Source organism: Cherax quadricarinatus, chromosome 18 (assembly GCF_038502225.1).
Source record: "Cherax quadricarinatus isolate ZL_2023a chromosome 18, ASM3850222v1, whole genome shotgun sequence".
NCBI lineage: Eukaryota > Metazoa > Arthropoda > Malacostraca > Decapoda > Parastacidae > Cherax > Cherax quadricarinatus.
This window is the reverse complement of record NC_091309.1, coordinates 9,178,405-9,198,439: the sequence shown is the minus strand read 5'-3', so window position 1 is coordinate 9,198,439 and position 20,035 is coordinate 9,178,405. Positions and strand designations below refer to the sequence as shown.

General features: G+C 45.0%; 1 protein-coding gene across 4 annotated transcripts in view; it reads left to right on the top strand.

The window, feature by feature from the left end:
- The window catches only part of LOC128689359 (secretin receptor), a 270,899-nt gene that overhangs the window by 150,337 nt on the left and 100,527 nt on the right, over positions 1 to 20,035 (top strand). For all 4 annotated transcript variants that reach the window (XM_070086167.1, XM_053777542.2, XM_053777541.2 and 1 more), the window contains exon 4: positions 19,749 to 19,889. In XM_070086167.1, the coding sequence (XP_069942268.1) occupies positions 19,749 to 19,889 (141 nt within the window). The remainder of the gene's footprint in view (positions 1 to 19,748; positions 19,890 to 20,035) is intronic.

The window sequence follows — 20,035 nt, the reverse complement described above, 5'->3', positions numbered from 1 at the left end:
GCAATCCTCAAGGTAGACACTTACGTTCTTCCTGCCTGCGGGCGGAGACGATACCCTAGCAATGTGGCTCGTTTAACTTTTGACAGCCGTGAACTCCCATCCTCAGTTTATGTAGCAGGACATCGGTTACAAGTTCGAAAGGTGATCCCTACACCGCAACAGTGTAGAAATTGCTGGCGATTTGGCCATCCAGCGAAATATTGCAGATCTATCGCCGAATGCCCAGTCTGTGGTGCCGATGACCATTCTAATACGTCTTGCAATCGACCTCCCTCTTGCCTTAATTGTCATGAGGCTCACCCTTCGTACTCTCGCCGTTGTCAAGTCTACTTAAACGAGCGGGAAATCCGTTACCTCAAAGAGGCAGAAGGTCTCCCTTATGCCATGGCAGTTTCTCATCTCTGCCTCCAAGGGAGACTACCTCGTGTTTCTTATTCCCGTGTTTCAAAACGTCCCCCTACTTCTGGTATCCCATCTTCTGCACCCACCTCTGTGGTTACCTCTCCCATAGTCACTCCTGTAGCTAATTCTTTTGCTGTCCTCGGCTCAGACGTCCCTACTTCAACGTCTCAGTCTGATCTCACTTCTTCGTGTTCTCTCTCACAAGCCTCAGTAGCGACGAGATCTCGTATGACACCTCCTCCCAATCGTCCCTCTACTTCTCAAAAGTCAAAAAAAGGTCCATTAACACCTCCTACCCATCTTCCACCTCATTTTCCCTTCCCTGTCTCTGTACCTGGTCCTCCCCCTCTCACTGGCTCTGTTACAAGTGTAGAGGTTCACCCTCCTCGTACTGTACCTTCCTCCCCTGTTCCCTCCCAAGTTTCTTCCTCTTCTGCCACCTCCCAGGTTTCTGCCTCTTCTGTCCCCTTCCACGCTTCTCCAGTTCCCTCCACCCTTTCGCCCCCCCCCCTACCTTGGTACAGTCCATTACAGTTCCAATCTTTACTCATCCTCCCCCTACCATTTCCAATATTGTCTCCCATACGACGTCTCTGAATTCTGAAACACTTGAAGCAATCTCTGAATATATTGCAGAGACCAAACCATCAATGGACACTGATCCACCCTCCACTCCTTCTCTCTCCTCTACTCCATCTGCGCAACTCCTTTTTCTTCACAGCGCACCGTTCCTTCGCTGCTTGAACGTTTTCCACTGTCTCCGCATGTGGACTTTTCTAACCCCTCTAGTCCGTAGGAACCCTTACCTGCGGATTTCAGGTATCTTTATCATTGCCAATCATGGCCTATTTACAGTGGAATATACGCAGCCTCAGGGGTAATCGGGGTGAGCTTCAGATGTTACTCTCCCAGTTTTGCCCTGTTGGTGTTTGCTTACAGGAACCAAAATTACACTCTGCTGTTATCTCTCCCATCTCAGGCTATAATTTATTGTATTCTTCAGATCCTTTTCCTGATATTCCTTACCATCAGCTATTTGTTTGTACTTCGCTGCATTACACAGCAGCCCATATCCACTTGCATAGGTGGTATACGCTCTGTTCTTTATATCTCTCTTCTTCTCGGGCATTATCTATTCCGGATATTGCCTTTCTTGTTTCGTCATTACCACCACCGATTCTGTTACTTGGTGATTTTAATGCCCACCATTTCCTCTGGGGGTCTCACTGTGATTCCCGTGGCATTCAGTTAGAGGGTTTTCTTGCCACCCACCCCCTCCATGTTTTAAATGCAGGTACTCACACCCATTTTGATCCTCGGACTCTCACTCGCTCTTGCATCGATCTCTCAGGCTGCTCTTCCTCCGCCGCATTAGACTTCACTTGGTCTGTTCTTTCGGACTTACATGACAGCGATCATTTCCCAATCATTCTTACTTCCCCTTCATATTCACCACCTCTTTGCATCACACGCTGGCAATTTGATCAGGCAAATTGGAACCTTTACTCACACCTAACTGTTTTTAGAGAGGTTCCTTCTTCGTCCTCCATCGATGAGCTTTTACACCTCTTCTCATCCTCCGTTTTCACCGCAGCTTCTCATTCTATACCCCAAACTTCGGGCAGGCATTCTCAGAAATGCATGCCTTGGTGGTCTCCTGCTTGTGCTCGTGCAGTACGTTTGAAACGCGCTGCATGGGGCAGGTACCGGTACAATAGAACCACAGAGAGACTTCTTGATTTTAAGCAGAAGCGTGCGATCGCTCGCCGTGTCATCTGTGACGCTAAACGCACTTGCTGGCGAGATTGTCTCCACCATCACCTCTGCTTCCTCTATGAGTGCAGTCTGGAAAAAAGTACGAAAACTGAGTGGTAAATATTCTCCTGACCCGGCTCCTGTTCTGCGGGTTGCCGGTGTTGATATAGCAAACCCACTAGATGTTGCCAATGAAATTGGCAATCATCTGGTCCGTATTTCTCAGGGACTCCATCTATGCCCCTCATTTCTTTCCTCAAAGTCTGCCAGAGAGTTAGCACCCTTAGACTTTTCTTCTCTCGGAGAAGAACAGTATAATGTGCCTTTTACACTTCAAGAACTGGAGGCAACACTCTCAGCTTGCCGATCATCGGCAGCTGGGCCCGATGACATTCATATTCGTATGCTACAACATTTACACCAGTCAGCCCTTGCAGTCCTATTATGCCTTTACAATCTTATTTGGTCACAAGGAGTTCTTCCACAGCTGTGGAAATCCGCCATTGTTCTCCCTTTCCGCAAACCAGGCACTGCGGGACATGAAACCTCCCACTATCGTCCCATTGCTCTTACCAGTGCAGTTTGCAAAGTGATGGAATGCCTAGTAAATAGACGTTTAGTGTGGTATTTAGAGACACACAACAGTCTCTCCACTCGTCAATATGGCTTTCGTAAGGGACGTTCTACCATAGACCCCTTACTACGCTTGGATACGTATGTTCGTAATGCCTTTGCGAATAACTACTCAGTTATTGCCATATTTTTTGACCTTGAGAAGGCATATGACACAACTTGGAGGTATAATATTTTAGCCCAAGCCCACTCCTTAGGCCTTCGAGGCAATCTACCATCCTTCCTTAAGAACTTTTTAACTGACAGGCATTTCCGTGTTCGGGTTAATAATGTGCTCTCCCCGGACTTTATCCAAGCTGAAGGTGTCCCCCAGGGATGTGTTCTGAGCACAACACTTTTTCTCCTTGCTATTAATGATTTGGCCTCTAGTCTTCCATCAAATATTTGGTCATCACTCTATGTTGATGACTTCGCTATTGCCTGTGCAGGCGCTGACTGTCGCCTTATTACAGTTTCTCTCCAGCATGCAGTCGACCGTGTTTCCAATTGGGCCACCACACGTGGGTTTAAATTTTCCAGCACTAAAACCCACCAAATTACTTTCACTAGACGCTCTGTCATCTCTGATCATCCTTTGTACCTCTATGGCTCCAGTATCCCTGAACGTGATACAGTCAAGTTTCTGGGCCTCCTCTTTGATCGTAGGTTATCCTGGAAACCTCACATTACCTCTCTGAAGGCAACTTGTCACAGTCGGCTGAACCTTCTTAAAACCCTTGCTCATCTTTCATGGGGAGCTGATCGTCGAACCCTCCTTCGCCTACATTCCATCCTTATTTTATCGAAACTTGATTATGGTGACCAGATCTATTCAGCGGCATCTCCTGCTACTCTCTCTAGCCTTAACCCCATTCATCACCAAGGATTACGTTTATGCCTTGGTGCTTTTCGCTCTTCCCCTGTCGAGAGCCTCTATGCAGAAGCGAACGTTCCATCCTTATCCGATCGCCATGATGCCCATTGCCTTCGCTACTATGTACGCTCTCATGATCTCCGCAATCCTTCCATTTATAGAATGGTCACTGATATTAGTAGACATTCTTTATTTGTTCGCCGCCCCTGTTTACTCTGTCCCTTCTCTCTTCGCCTTCATTCGCTCTTGTCTTCTCTTCAATTACCACCCTTCTATGTACATGTAGCATCTCACTTTTCCCTACCCCCCCTGGGAAGTTCCAGCTGTTCGAGTCTGTTCTTTCTCTCTCCCTTGCTCGAAAGCCCAACTGTGGTCGCTTCCCGCTCTTTTTCTTGACCACTTTCACTCTTATTCTCATGCCATTGCTGTGTACACAGATGGCTCTAAGTCTTCTGACGGCGTAGGATTCGCAGCAGTGTTTCCAGACAGCGTTGTACAAGGGCATTTACTATCTTCGGCTAGTATTTTTACTGCTGAATTGTATGTCATCCTTACAGCACTTATCCGTATTGCATCTATGCCTGTGTCATCATTTGTGGTTGTCTCAGACTCCCTTAGTGCTTTACAGGCTATACAGAAATTTGATACACCTCACCCCTTAGTCCTCCATATCCAACTTTGGCTACGCCGCATCTTTACCAAGCATAAAGATACTGTGTTTTGTTGGGTCCCTGGTCATGTTGACGTACAGGGCAATGAACAGGCAGACACTGCTGCGCGGTCAGCAGTACATGACCTACCAGTTTCATGTAGAGGTATTCCATTTACAGACTATTTTGCTGCAATATCTTCCCACCTTCACACCCGTTGGCAACAACGTTGGTCTACTATGCTCGGCAACAAACTTCAATCTATTAAACCGAGTATAGGTTACTGGCCGTCTTCTTATCACCAGCGTCGAGGTTGGGAGACTACTCTCTCCCGTCTTCGCATTGGCCATACTCGTCTTACTCATGGATATCTCGTGAAGAGGCGCCCTGCTCCTCTCTGTGAGAATTGCCAAGTTCCATTATCAGTCAGCCACATTCTGTTGGACTGCCCACTTTATCAACGAGCACGCAGAATTTACCTCCGTCGTCGTCTTCGCTCCGCTGCTCTCTCTTTACCTTCCCTTCTCGCTGATGGACCCACCTTTCATCCAGACTCTCTCATTGACTTTTTGACAACAACTGACTTACTTCACAAATTCTGATACCTTCAGCCCTTTTTACTTCAATCTCTTGCTACCCTCTACCCCCGTACTATCCCCTGCCCCGCTGTTTTCTGTAACCTACTGATCATCCCTCCTCCCTTCTGCCATCCAATACCCTCGCTTCCTTCCCTACCCTGCAGCGCTGTATAGCCCTTGTGGCTTAGCGCTTCTTTTTGATTATAATAATAATGGGAACAAAGGGAAGTCTTACCCAGTACTAGAAGGGTTACGTACCTAAGCCTTGGAGTTGGTGTGAAGAGCATAACTTCGGTGTTCTTCACACCAACTCCAAGGCTGAGGGACTGATTACTTCATCTTTTGTATATAGTTCTACGGTCTTCAAATTATGTCCTAGAATCTGTATTGATAAAGCCAGTGGATGGCGAAACGTCTACAATAAAGATACCCAAATGTTGCACATGTCTAATTCTTCATATTACTTACACACACACACACACACACACACACACACACACACACACACACACACAGGAGCTATGAATCGCCCCCTGCAACCACAAATAGGCGAGTACACACGTGCCTAGAAATCAGTATAAAATACATAACCTCAAATATAAAGAACTAACGTGAATATAAGAGTAACCCCCTGAGCGTTTTCAGTTGTTTACACAATCATCAAAGAAACTTGAAAGAAGAATGAAGGAAAACTGGTTGTATAAGACTCCCAGGTGAGGTGAAACTCCAATGTGTTTTGGATGACGGTTGTTAACCGAGTCGGAGATGCAGGTGATCATTCTTAATTAAGGGACGCAGTTCAGAAATAGATATTAATTGTGCTGTGTGTCTTAACAATAGTACCACATTGCCGAGAGTCTTCGGTCATTTGAAATAAGTAAAAAAAAAAAAAAAAAAAAAAAAAATGTTTGTGCTACCACCAGGCTCTGGTGGCCTGGTGGTTAACGCTCTCGCTTCACACGGTGAGGGCCTGGGTTCGATTCCCAGCCAGAGTAGAAACATTGGACGTGTTTCTTTCCACCTGTTGTCTGTTCCCCATCAGTAAAATGGGTACCTGGGTGTTAGTCGACTGGTGTGGGTCGCATCCTGGGACACTGACCTAAGGAGGCCTGGTCACAGACCGGGCCGCGGGGGCGTTGACCCCCGAAACTCTCTCCAGATAAACTCCAGATGTATACATTGTATGGAGAATTATGAAAAATGTATGGAGACAAAGACACGAGCTGAGAACAAGCTTGTCTTGGGACGACGTTGTGCTGCTCTGTGTAGAGCTTTATGGCGTGATAACCTCGTACTGCTCTACACAGCGATACGTTGCCCTAATTAAAACTTGTTTTGAAACTTTTGCTCGTGTCTTCATACGCGTCTGCAATACTTCATGTGATGACAGATATATTGTTTCATGAAAATAATATAAATGGGACGGTATAATGGATGGGATGGTACGAGAAACAAAATATTAGTCTCAAGAAGCCTCAGTATTTTTCCTAAAAGCCTTCTTGTGTGTGTGTGTGTATATATATATATATATATATATATATATATATATATATATATATATATATATATATATATATATATATATATATATATATATATATAATAATGTATAGTGTGCAAATTAATTGGGGCAGGAGTAAATTTTGTGATTATTTCATAAGTCTCCGGTTTAATTAATGTAGTTTGTGTTCTTTTCTTTTGAGAAGAGTTTGCTACAGCGTTCTGGCAACCATCCAGCTGTGGTGTTACCCTGCGACTCCTGTCAGTGCTACAACAGCTGTTGTTCTGTAAGGCTATATTTTCAAGCATGCTCCATGAGTGAATGTGTTTCTCCAAATTCTCCCCTTCAGTTTATGACTATTGCTGAAATTCATGATGGATGTTACACCTAGGAAGCGTGCAAGTATTGTAGATCTTAGAAAACATGATGATTTAAGTATCAGACAGATCGCCGAAAATTTGAGCCTAGCAAAGGCAACTGTTGGTCGGAGTCTGAAGAGAGCTGACGATACTGGTGATTGTGGAACTCTGCGTCGAGGAACATGTGGAAGAAAACTCGAGACAACACCTCAGTGACAAGGTTATCATAAAAAATAGTGAGAAGGATCCCAAGAAAACAGCAAAGATCTACAGCTTCAGCTGGCCTATATGTTGGCTTTTTAACTGTTCGACGAAGGCTCCTTGAAGTTGGCAGAACTTCCAGAAAGTCGGTAGAGAAACAATTACTGACTGCTGCTATGCAGACAAAATGGCTGCGGCGGCCACTCAGTCATAAGGGATGGGCGACAGATGAAAGGGACAGATCAGCGGTAGCGAGACGGAGCAAAGGCGAACCTTTTCGGAATGGACACATTCAAGAAGCGCCAAAACACCCACCTGGATGGCTTCCTATTGTTGAGGGAACGATGAACAGTGCCAAATACAAGGCAATCCTAGCAATTCATTTGCTTCCAATTTGTGGATAGAGACTGTCCTGATGGAGAAGGCATTTTTCCAGCAAGATCTTAGTCCATGTCACACTTGCAGAAAAATCTTGACATTCTTAGAAGAGAGTGAGCTAAGCGTTCTAAATTGGCCAGGAAACTCTCCTGCCCTTAACCCAGTTGACAGTTTATGGGCAATAACGAAATGCAGGATTGCGAAACTGGACTGTTCATGTGTGGAGAAGCAAATTGCTGGTACCACGACAGAGAACTTGCCAAAATGTGTTCAACTTTGGTAGTCTATGCCCAAGGTGTAGCAATGTTTACAAAAGCAAAGGTAATAATATATCTCTTATTAAATCAACTGTCATATCATTGCCGTGTATTTTTTTTTTTTCAAATAAACATTAATCTTCCAAATGTTTTATTTTATTACCGTCCCAATTAATATGTACACACACACACACACACACACACACACACACACATATATATATATATATATATATATATATATATATATATATATATATATTATTATAGACACATATGCAACAACCTGTCTGTATTTTATACTATATTTATGTTTATATATATATATATATATATATATATATATATATATATATATAAATAATTAAATTTAATAGTAGAAAGCAACATAATATTGATAACAGTGCCGTCAGTGTGGGGGGCATCGCCCCACCTCCATGACCAGTGCCGTCAGTGTGGGGGGGGCAGCGCCCCACACCCATGACCGCCATCACGATGAAAACGTAAACAAAAGTCGATTCGACTCGTAACGTCATATTAACTTTCAATTACTGCATTTATGAAGCAAAAAATAGGATTCAGTGTTTGGTAAACGAATTTTATGGGTTGTTTTTGAAAGAAAAAATAGTTCATTTTCACTCAAATTCGCGGCCAGTGCTGGGGAAGGAAGGAAGGAAGGAAGGAGGGGGAGGCGAGGGGAAGGAAGGAAGTGGGAGGGAGGGAGGGGGGAATTTGATTAAGTGCCAATTCAAAAAGAAGCCAGATTGGAAGCCAATTTAATGAAAGTCAAATTCCCTGTTCATTTCAGTTTGAATTCAGCCAGAGTGCTTGGCTGCAGAGTTTGGAAATTAACACTGGCAACTGATTTTATATATAAAACCTAATTTCAATCTCCTGGGGAAGTAACTAAAGCAGGTTTATTGTGATGGTGTCATGTGTGCTGCGACGGTACTCGCCTAGTTGTACTCACCTAGTTGTACTCACCTAGTTGTACTCGCCTAGTTGTACTCAACTAGTTGAGGTTGCAGGGGTCGAGTCCAAGCTCCTGGCCCCGCCTCTTCACTGGTCGCTACTAGGTCACTCCCTGAACCGTGAGCTTTATCATACCTCTGCTTAAAGCTATGTATGGATCCTGCCTCCACTACATCGCTTCCCAAACTATTCCACTTCCTGACTACTCTGGCTGAAGAAATACTTCCTAACATCCCTGTGATTCATCTGTGTCTTCAGCTTCCAACTGTGTCCCCTTGTTGCTGTGTCCCATCTCTGGAACATCCTGTCTTTGTCCACCTTGTCAATTCCTCTCAGTATTTTGTATGTCGTTATCATGTCCCCCATCTCTCCTGTCCTCCAGTGTCGTCAGGTTGTTTCCCTTAACCTCTCCTCGTAGGACATACCTCTTAGCTCTGGGACTAGTCTTGTTGCAAACCTTTGCACTTTCTCTAGTTTCTTTACGTGCTTGGCTAGGTGTGGGTTCCAGTCTGGTGCCGCATACTCCAATATGGGCCTAACGTACACGGTGTACAGGGTCCTGAACGATTCCTTATTAAGATGTCGGAATGCTGTTCTGAGGTTTGCTAGGCGCCCATATGCTGCAGCAGTTATTTAGTTGATGTGCGCTTCAGGAGATGTGCCTGGTGTTATACTCACCCCAAGATCTTTTTCCTTGAGTGAGGTTTGTAGTCTCTGGGCCCCCTAGACTGTGTTCCGTCCGTGGTCTTCTTTGCCCTTCCCCAATCTTCATGCCTTTGCACTTGGTGGGGTTGAACTCCAGGAGCCAATTGCTGGACCAGGTCTGCAGCCTGTCCAGATCCCTTTGTAGTTCTGCCTGGTCTTCGATCGCATGAATTCTTCTCATCAACTTCACGTCATCTGCAAACAGGGACAAAGGAGTCTATTCCTTCTGTCATGTCGTTCACAAATACCAGAAACAGCACTGGTCCTAGGACTGACCCCTGTGGGACCCCGCTGGTCACAGGTGCCCACTCTGACCCCTCGCCACGTACCATGACTCGCTGCTGTCTTCCTGACAAGTATTCCCTGATCCATTGTAGTGCCCTCCCTGTTATCCCTGCTTGGTCCTCCAGTTTTTGCGCTAATCTCTTTTGTGGAACTGTGTCAAACGCCTTCTTGCATTCCAAGAAAATGCAATCCACCCACTCCTATCTCTCTTGTCTTACTGCTGTCACTATGTCATAGAACTCCAGAAGGTTTGTGACACAGGATTTCCCGTCCCTGAAACCATGTTGTCTGCTGTTGATGAGATCACTCCTTTCTAGGTGTTCCACCACTCTTCTCATGATAATCTTCTCCATGACTTTGCATACTATACATGTCAGTGACACTGGTCTGTAGTTTAGTGCTTCATGTCTGTCTCCTTTTTTAAAGATTGGGACTACATTTGCTGTCTTCCATGCCTCCGGCAATCTCTCTGTTTCGATATATGTATTGAATATTGTTGTTAGGCGTATACATAGCGCCTCTGCTCCCTCTCTCAGGACCCATGGAGAGATGTTATCCGGCCCCATTGCCTGTGAGGTATCTAGCTCACTCAGAAGCCTCTTCACTTCTTCCTCGGTTGTGTGTACTGTGTCCAGCACTTGGTGGTGTGCCCCACCTCTCCGTCTTTCTGGAGCCCCTTCTGTCTCCTCTGTGAACACTTCTTTGAATCTCTTGTTGAGTTCCTCGCATACTTCACGGTCATTTCTTGTTGTCTCTCCTCCTTCCTTCCTTAGCCTGATTACCTGGTCCTTGACTGTTATTTTCCTCCTGATGTGGCTGTATAACAGCTACGGGTCAGATTAGGCTTTCGCTACTATGTCGTTTTCATACTGTCGTTGGGCCTCCCTTTTTATCTGTGCATATTCATTTCTGGCTCTACGACTGCTCTCCTTATTCTCCTGGGTCCTTTGCCTTCTATATTTCTTCCATTCCCTAGCACACTTGGTTTTTGCCTCCCTGCACCTTTGGGTGAACCATGGGCTCATCCTGGCTTTTTCATTAATCCTGTTACCCTTGGGTACAAACCTCTCCTCAGCCTCCTTGCACATTGTTGTTACATATTCCATAATTTCATTAACTGGCTTCCCTGCCAGTTCTGTCCCACTGAACCCCGTTCAGGAAGTTCCTCATTCCCGTGTAGTCCCCTTTCTTGTAGTTTGGCTTCATTCGCCCTGGCCTTCCTGCTTCCCTCTCCACTTGTAGCTCTACTGTGTATTCGAAGCTTAAAACCACATGGTCGCTGACCCCAAGGGGCCTTTCATATGTGATGTCCTCAATATCTGCACTACTCAAGGTGAATACTAGGTCCAGTCTTGCTGGTTCATCCTCTCCTCTCTCTTGTAGTGTCCCTTACGTGTTGGTACATGAAGTTTTGCAGTACCACCTCCATCATCTTAGCCCTCCATGTATCTTGGCCCCCATGTGGCTCCAAGTTCTCCCAATCGATTTCCTTGTGGTTAAAGTCACCCATGATCAGGAGCTTTGCCCTGCATGCATGAGCTCTTCTGGCCACTGCAGACAGTGTGTCAACCATCGCTCTGTTGCTCTCATCATACTCTTGTCTTGGCCCCCTGCTGTTCTGTGGTGGGTTATACATCACTGCAATTATATCACGGTGTCATGTGCGCTGCGACGGTGTCATGTGCGCTGCGACTCTCAAGGGGGAGGGGGTGGGAGGGGGGGGGACGCAGTTCATCAATTCATAACGTTGATATTAAGAGCGGCTCGTATCAAGTGATGAAATTTATGCCATCTCAGGGCTGTTATTGAAGGCTCTCTCCCTACCCTCTACTGTTTCAGGGCTGTTATTGAAGGCTCTCTCCCCACCCTCTACTGTTTCAAGGCTGTTATTGAAGGCTCTCTCCCCACCCTCTACTATTTCAGGGCTGTTATTGAAGGCTCTCTCCCCACCCTCTACTGTTTCAAGGCTGTTATTGAAGGCTCTCTCCCCACCCTCTACTATTTCAGGGCTGTTATTGAAGGCTCTCTCCCCACCCTCTACTGTTTCAAGGCTGTTATTGAAGGCTCTCTCCCCACCCTCTACTATTTCAGGGCTGTTATTGAAGGCTCTCTCCCCACCCTCTACTATTTCAGGGCTGTTATTGAAGGCTCTCTCCCCACCCTCCCTGGCCACAATATTGACTTCATCAGTAATGAAAATTGAAGAATATAAAGATACCGTAGGGTAAAAATATCTTAATATTGAACAAGATACAATTTGGACTTATTGTTGCGGCCATAACCATCACTACTACTGATAGTTACTATTGTTGCGGCTATAACCGTCACTACTACTGATAGTTACTATTGTTGCGGCTATAACCGTCACTACTACTGATAGTTACTATTGTTGCGGCCATAACCGTCACTACTACTGATAGTTACTATTGTTGCGGCTATAACCGTCACTACTACTGATAGTTACTATTGTTGCGGCTATAACCGTCACTACTACTGATAGTTACTATTGTTGCGGCCATAACCGTCACTACTACTGATAGTTACTATTGTTGCGGCTATAACCGTCACTACTACTGATAGTTACTATTGTTGCGGCCATAACCGTCACTACTACTGATAGTTACTATTGTTGCGGCCATAACCGTCACTACTACTGATAGTTACTATTGTTGCGGCTATAACCGTCACTACTACTGATAGTTACTATTGTTGCGGCCATAACAGTCACTACTACTGATAGTTACTATTGTTGCGGCCATAACCGTCACTACTACTGATAGTTACTATTGTTGCGGCCATAACCGTCACTACTACTGATAGTTACTATTGCTGCGGCCATAACCGTCACTACTACTGATAGTTACTATTGTTGCGGCTATAACCGTCACTACTACTGATAGTTACTATTGTTGCGGCCATAACCGTCACTACTACTGATAGTTACTATTGTTGCGGTCATAACCGTCACTACTACTGATAGTTACTATTGTTGCGGCCATAACCGTCACTACTACTGATAGTTACTATTGTTGCGGCCATAACCGTCACTACTACTGATAGTTACTATTGTTGCGGCCATAACCGTCACTACTACTGATAGTTACTATTGTTGCGGTCATAACCGTCACTACTACTGATAGTTACTATTGTTGCGGCCATAACCGTCACTACTACTGATAGTTACTATTGTTGCGGCCATAACCGTCACTACTACTGATAGTTACTATTGTTGCGGCCATAACCGTCACTACTACTGATAGTTACTATTGTTGCGGCCATAACCGTCACTACTACTGATAGTTACTATTGTTGCGGCCATAACCGTCACTACTACTGATAGTTACTATTGTTGCGGCCATAACCGTCACTACTACTGATAGTTACTATTGTTGCGGCCATAACCGTCACTACTACTGATAGTTACTATTGTTGCGGCCATAACCGTCACTACTACTGATAGTTACTATTGTTGCGGCCATAACCGTCACTACTACTGATAGTTACTATTGTTGCGGCCATAACCGTCACTACTACTGATAGTTACTATTGTTGCGGCCATAACCGTCACTACTACTGATAGTTACTATTGTTGCGGCCATAACCGTAGTTACTATTGTTGCGGCCATAACCGTCACTACTACTGATAGTTACTATTGTTGCGGCCATAACCGTCACTACTACTGATAGTTACTATTGTTGCGGCCATAACCGTCACTACTACTGATAGTTACTATTGTTGCGGCCATAACCGTCACTACTACTGATAGTTACTATTGTTGCGGCCATAACCGTCACTACTACTGATAGTTACTATTGTTGCGGCCATAACCGTCACTACTACTGATAGTTACTATTGTTGCGGCCATAACCGTCACTACTACTGATAGTTACTATTGTTGCGGCCATAACCGTCACTACTACTGATAGTTACTATTGTTGCGGCCATAACCGTCACTACTACTGATAGTTACTATTGTTGCGGCCATAACCGTCACTACTACTGATAGTTACTATTGTTGCGGCCATAACCGTCACTACTACTGATAGTTACTATTGTTGCGGCCATAACCGTCACTACTACTGATAGTTACTATTGTTGCGGCCATAACCGTCACTACTAGTGATAGTTACTATTGTTGCGGCCATAACCGTCACTACTACTGATAGTTACTATTGTTGCGGCCATAACCGTCACTACTACTGATAGTTACTATTGTTGCGGCCATAACCGTCACTACTACTGATAGTTACTATTGTTGCGGCCATAACCGTCACTACTACTGATAGTTACTATTGTTGCGGCCATAACAGTCACTACTACTGATAGTTACTATTGTTGCGGCCATAACCGTCACTACTACTGATAGTTACTATTGTTGCGGCCATAACCGTCACTACTACTGATAGTTACTATTGTTGCGGCCATAACCGTCACTACTACTGATAGTTACTATTGTTGCGGCCATAACCGTCACTACTACTGATAGTTACTATTGTTGCGGCCATAACCGTCACTACTACTGATAGTTACTATTGTTGCGGCCATAACCGTCACTACTACTGATAGTTACTATTGTTGCGGCCATAACCGTCACTACTACTGATAGTTACTATTGTTGCGGCCATAACCGTCACTACTACTGATAGTTACTATTGTTGCGGCCATAACCGTCACTACTACTGATAGTTACTATTGTTGCGGCTATAACCGTCACTACTACTGATAGTTACTATTGTTGCGGCCATAACCGTCACTACTACTGATAGTTACTATTGTTGCGGCCATAACCGTCACTACTACTGATAGTTACTATTGTTGCGGCTATAACCGTCACTACTACTGATAGTTACTATTGTTGCGGCCATAACCGTCACTACTACTGATACTATTGTTGCGGCCATAACCGTCACTACTACTGATAGTTACTATTGTTGCGGCCATAACCGTCACTACTACTGATATTGTTGCGGCCATAACCGTCACTACTACTGATATTGTTGCGGCCATAACCGTCACTACTACTGATATTGTTGCGGCCATAACCGTCACTACTACTGATATTGTTGCGGCCATAACCGTCACTACTACTGATAGTTACTATTACTGGTGTCGCTAAAAACTACTACAAATACCCCTCCTACTAAATGCAATACTGCTTCTTGTAGCAGTAGAAGTTGGTTTAGAAAGACACGTAAGCAAACACTATAACATATTTATTAGAAAACGTTTCGGTCCTGGGACCTTGATCACTTCTAACATAGAGGTAGAAAGACATTATATATATAGGCGGAGAGTGAGATGTGACGCACGTGACCTGAGGAATGTCATAAGAACATAAGAATGGAGGAACACTGTAGAAGGCCTACTGGCTCATGCGAGGCAGGTCTTTATCAAAACAACCTCTGCCTATGATGAGGACGGGTAGACGATGAAATCATGTGACTCCTGTGTTGTTGGGTTGGTGTTGCTTAAGTATCATGTATGTCAATGTTTTTGAAATTTTGTAGTTTCCAGTGTTGCGTTCTATAGTGTCGGTGACGGCGATTAGTGAGACTTCTAGGCACCGTCGGCGTCTGAGGTCTGGTTCGGTGAGAACGAGTTGTGCCTCATTCCAGTTCATCAAATGCCCCGTGGAGTCTCTGTGGAGGACACAGGCGTACCTTACATCGCCTCTGTTAGAGGCATTTCGATGCTCATTCAGGCGGACTGTAAGATCTCTGCCTGTCTCGCCTACATATTTCTTGGGACAGAACCCACAGGGGACAGTGTAGACGCCTGCTGTAGAAGTTAGAGGTGTGGGGCTGCGTTTCGTAGTGAGGTCTTTGATAGATGATGTGTTTATGGTGGAAACGTTGATGTTACTCATAGCAAGTGCCCGGCGAGTATTCGTGGCAACATCGCCACATGGGAGTACTATGAACTGTTTTGGGGGCTGTTCCATGGGCGGTTTGTTGAGGATAGCTTGTGCCTTGAGTCTGCAATCTCGGATGAAGAAAGATGGGAACTGAAGACGTGTAAAGGCTTGTGTTATGTAAGTGCATTCTTCTTCTAGAAAACAAGGGCTGGATATGCGAAGAGCTCTCAAGAAGAAGCCAATGAGGACTCCTCTCTTAGCGCGGGTGTCTTGGTGTGAATAAAAGTGTATAAGATCGTCCTTGTTGGTAGGTTTTCTATACACTTTGAAGAGAAGTTTGTCACTGTCGGGAGATCTGCACAGTAGAACGTCGAGGAAAGGAAGTTTGCCATCATTTTCGAGTTCAAGTGTAAACTTTATTGATGGTTCAACTGCATTGATCTTGTTGAGAAGGGCCTGGATATTGAGACGTCTCGGATAGAAAACCAATATATCATCAACGTATCTTAGCCAGGTAACGGTGTTGGGATTGAGGGTGCTGAATTTCTCTGTCTCCAGGTTTTCCATGAAGAGGTTGGCAAGCACAGCACTGAGCGGGCTGCCCATTGCCATCCCAAAGCATTGTTTGTAACAGTTGTCCTGATACTTGAAGAAGTTGAAATTAACACAAAGTTCCACTAGATTGATGAAATCTAGAAGAGGTAAAGGGAGGTCGTGGTTTTCAGTGAGCCTCTGTCTCAGAATGTTGATTGCAGCGTCAGTAGGAACGTTGGTAAAGAGGGCTGTGACATCGAAGGAAGCCATGCTTTTGTTTTTGACGTTCAGGTTGGAAATTCGGGAGAGGTCACCTGAGTGTTTGAGGTGGGCTTGACTGATGGTGCCCAGAAGCGCTGAAAGGTATTTGGCAAGGTGGCCGGCTAGTCTGTGTGGTGCACTCACTGCTGCAGCTACTGAGCCTTCAAGACCGGTCATTCCCAGAAGATACATCCAAGTACTCAGGAACTTGGCCAACAACGATGATATCGTCATTACAACCGCTGACAAAGGAGGTAGTGTGGTGTTACTCAACACTGTCGACTACAACAATAAAGTCTTAAATCTTCTCAACGATGCCAACACATACCAGCCTGTATCGGAATCAGTGCTACTTCAAAGTACCCAGATTTTCCTTCAAAAGGCTCGTAGCATCTTACGAAAATCAGAACAAGGCAAAAAACTACTTAAACTTTTACCAGGTCAACCGAAACCAGCACGCCTGTATGGCCTTCCTAAGACACACAAACCTGGCATCCCACTACGGCCTATCACTTCGGGCATAGGGAGTGCACCACACAGACTAGCCGGCCACCTTGCCAAATACCTTTCAGCGCTTCTGGGCACCATCAGTCAAGCCCACCTCAAACACTCAGGTGACCTTCTCTCCCGAATTTCCAACCTGAATGTCAAAAACAAAAGCATGGCTTCCTTCGATGTCACAGCCCTCTTTACCAACGTTCCTACTGACGCTGCAATCAACATTCTGAGACAGAGGCTCACTGAAAACCACGACCTCCCTTTACCTCTTCTAGATTTCATCAATCTAGTGGAACTTTGTGTTAATTTCAACTTCTTCAAGTATCAGGACAACTGTTACAAATAATGCTTTGGGATGGCAATGGGCAGCCCGCTCAGTGCTGTGCTTGCCAACCTCTTCATGGAAAACCTGGAGACAGAGGAATTCAGCACCCTCATTCCCAACACCGTTACCTGGCTAAGATACGTTGATGATATATTGGTTTTCTATCCGAGACGTCTCAATATCCAGGCCCTTCTCAACAAGATCAATGCAGTTGAACCATCACTAAAGTTTACACTTGAACTCGAAAATGATGGCAAACTTCCTTTCCTCGACGTTCTACTGTGCAGATCTCCCGACAGTAACAAACTTCTCTTCAAAGTGTATAGAAAACCTACCAACAAGGACGATCTTATACACTTTTATTCACACCAAGACACCCGCACTAAGAGAGGAGTCCTCATTGGCTTCTTCTTGAGAGCTCTTCGCATCTCCAGCCCTTGTTTTCTAGAAGAAGAATGCACTTACATAACACAAGCCTTTACACGTCTTCAGTTCCCATCTTTCTTCATCCGAGATTGCAGACTCAAGGCACAAGCTATCCTCAACAAACCGCCCATGGAACAGCCCCCAAAACAGTTCATAGTACTCCCATGTGGCGATGTTGCCACGAATACTCGCCGGGCACTTGCTATGAGTAACATCAACGTTTCCACCATAAACACATCATCTATCAAAGACCTCACTACGAAACGCAGTCCCACACCTCTAACTTCTACAGCAGGCGTCTACACTATCCCCTGTGGGTTCTGTCCCAAGAAATATGTAGGCGAGACAGGCAGAGATCTTACAGTCCGCCTGAATGAGCATCGAAATGCCTCTAACAGAGACGATGTAAGGTACGCCTGTGTCCTCCACAGAGACTCCACGGGGCATTTGATGAACTGGAATGAGGCACAACTCGTTCTCACCGAACCAGACCTCAGACGCCGACGGTGCCTAGAAGCCTCACTAATCGCCGTCACCGACACTATAGAACGCAACACTGGAAACTACAAAATTTCAAAAACATTGGCATACATGATACTTAAGCAACACCAACCCAACAACACAGGAGTCACATAATTTCATCGTCTACCCGTCCTCATCATAGGTAGAGGTTGTTTTGATAAAGACCTGCCTCGCATGAGCCAGTAGGCCTTCTACAGTGTTCCTCCATTCTTATGTTCTTATGACATTCCTCAGGTCAGGTGCGTCACATCTCACTCTCCGCCTATATAAATATGTTAGTGTTTGCTTACGTGTCTTTCTAAACCAACTTGTCGGTATTTATTACCAAGGTTTATACCAGCAGTAGAAGTGATATTAGCTTGGCGGCTGTAATACAGACATGTTTAACTTTCTCTCTAGAACAGTAATGTTTAAGATAGAGAGAGAGAGAGAGAGAGAGAGCGAGAGGAGGTAGGGAGGGAAGGAAGGAAGGAAGGAAGGAAGGAGAGATTCTTAAGAGAAGTATTCTTGTGATAAGTATGTTTGCGTGCAGCATGAGCGTGGTTGTATTTCCAGGCAGTGTGTGTTTATAACGTGGTTGTATTTCCAGGCAGTGTGTGTTTATAACGTGGTTGTATTTCCAGGCAGTGTGTGTTTATAACGTGGTTGTTGTATTTCCAGGCAGTGAGCGTGTATAACGTGGTTGTTGTATTTCCAGGCAGTGAGCGTGTATAACGTGGTTGTTGTATTTCCAGGCAGTGTGAGTGTGTATAACGTGGTTGTATTTCCAGGCAGTGTGAGTGTGTATAACGTGGTTGTATTTCCAGGCAGTGTGAGCGTGTATAACGTGGTTGTTGTATTTCCAGGCAGTGTGAGTGTGTATAACGTGGTTGTATTTCCAGGCAGTGTGAGTGTGTATAACGTGGTTGTTGTATTTCCAGGCAGTGTGAGCGTGTATAATGTGGTTGTATTTCCAGGCAGTGTGTGTATAACGTGGTTGTTGTATTTCCAGGCAGTGTGTGTATAACGTGGTTGTTGTATTTCCAGGCAGTGTATAACGTGGTTATTGTATTTCGTGGTTATTGTATTTCCAGGCAGTGTGAGCGTGTATAACGTGGTTGTTGTATTTCCAGGCAGTGTGAGCGTGTATAATGTGGTTGTATTTCCAGGCAGTGTGTGTATAACGTGGTTGTTGTATTTCCAGGCAGTGTGAGCGTGTATAACGTGGTTGTTGTATTTCCAGGCAGTGTGAGCGTGTATAACGTGGTTATTGTATTTCCAGGCAGTGTGAGCGTGTATAACGTGGTTGTATTTCCAGGCAGTGTGAGCGTGTATAACGTGGTTGTTGTATTTCCAGGCAGTGTGAGTGTGTATAACGTGGTTGTATTTCCAGGCAGTGTGAGTGTGTATAACGTGGTTGTTGTATTTCCAGGCAGTGTGAGCGTGTATAACGTGGTTGTATTTCCAGGCAGTGTGAGCGTGTATAACGTGGTTATTGTATTTCCAGGCAGTGTGAGCGTGTATAACGTGGTTGTTGTATTTCCAGGCAGTGTGAGCGTGTATAACGTGGTTATTGTATTTCCAGGCAGTGTGAGCGTGTATAACGTGGTTGTTGTATTTCCAGGCAGTGTGAGCGTGTATAACGTGGTTATTGTATTTCCAGGCAGTGTGAGCGTGTATAACGTGGTTATTGTATTTCCAGGCAGTGTGAGCGTGTATAACGTGGTTGTTGTATTTCCAGGCAGTGTGAGCGTGTATAACGTGGTTGTTGTATTTCCAGGCAGTGTGAGCGTGTATAACGTGGTTGTTGTATTTCCAGGCAGTGTGAGCGTGTATAATGATTCGTGGAGTGACCACCAGAAGAAGAGGTGGTTGCAGTTGATGTTCCTGCAGCGGGAGGAGGAATGCCTCCGTCAGCACCTCCTGGAGGTCAACACCACCTCCAGACTTTATCAGGAAGGTGAGTCTGACTCTCCTTACCTCACCTACCACCTCCCTCGAGAAGGTGAGGATACTCCAGCGCCTCTCTTCACTTCCACTCATTGTATCAACATTTACCCCCACCACAAAAGGTTGTATTTCATAGGTGTGAACATGTTCTCATTA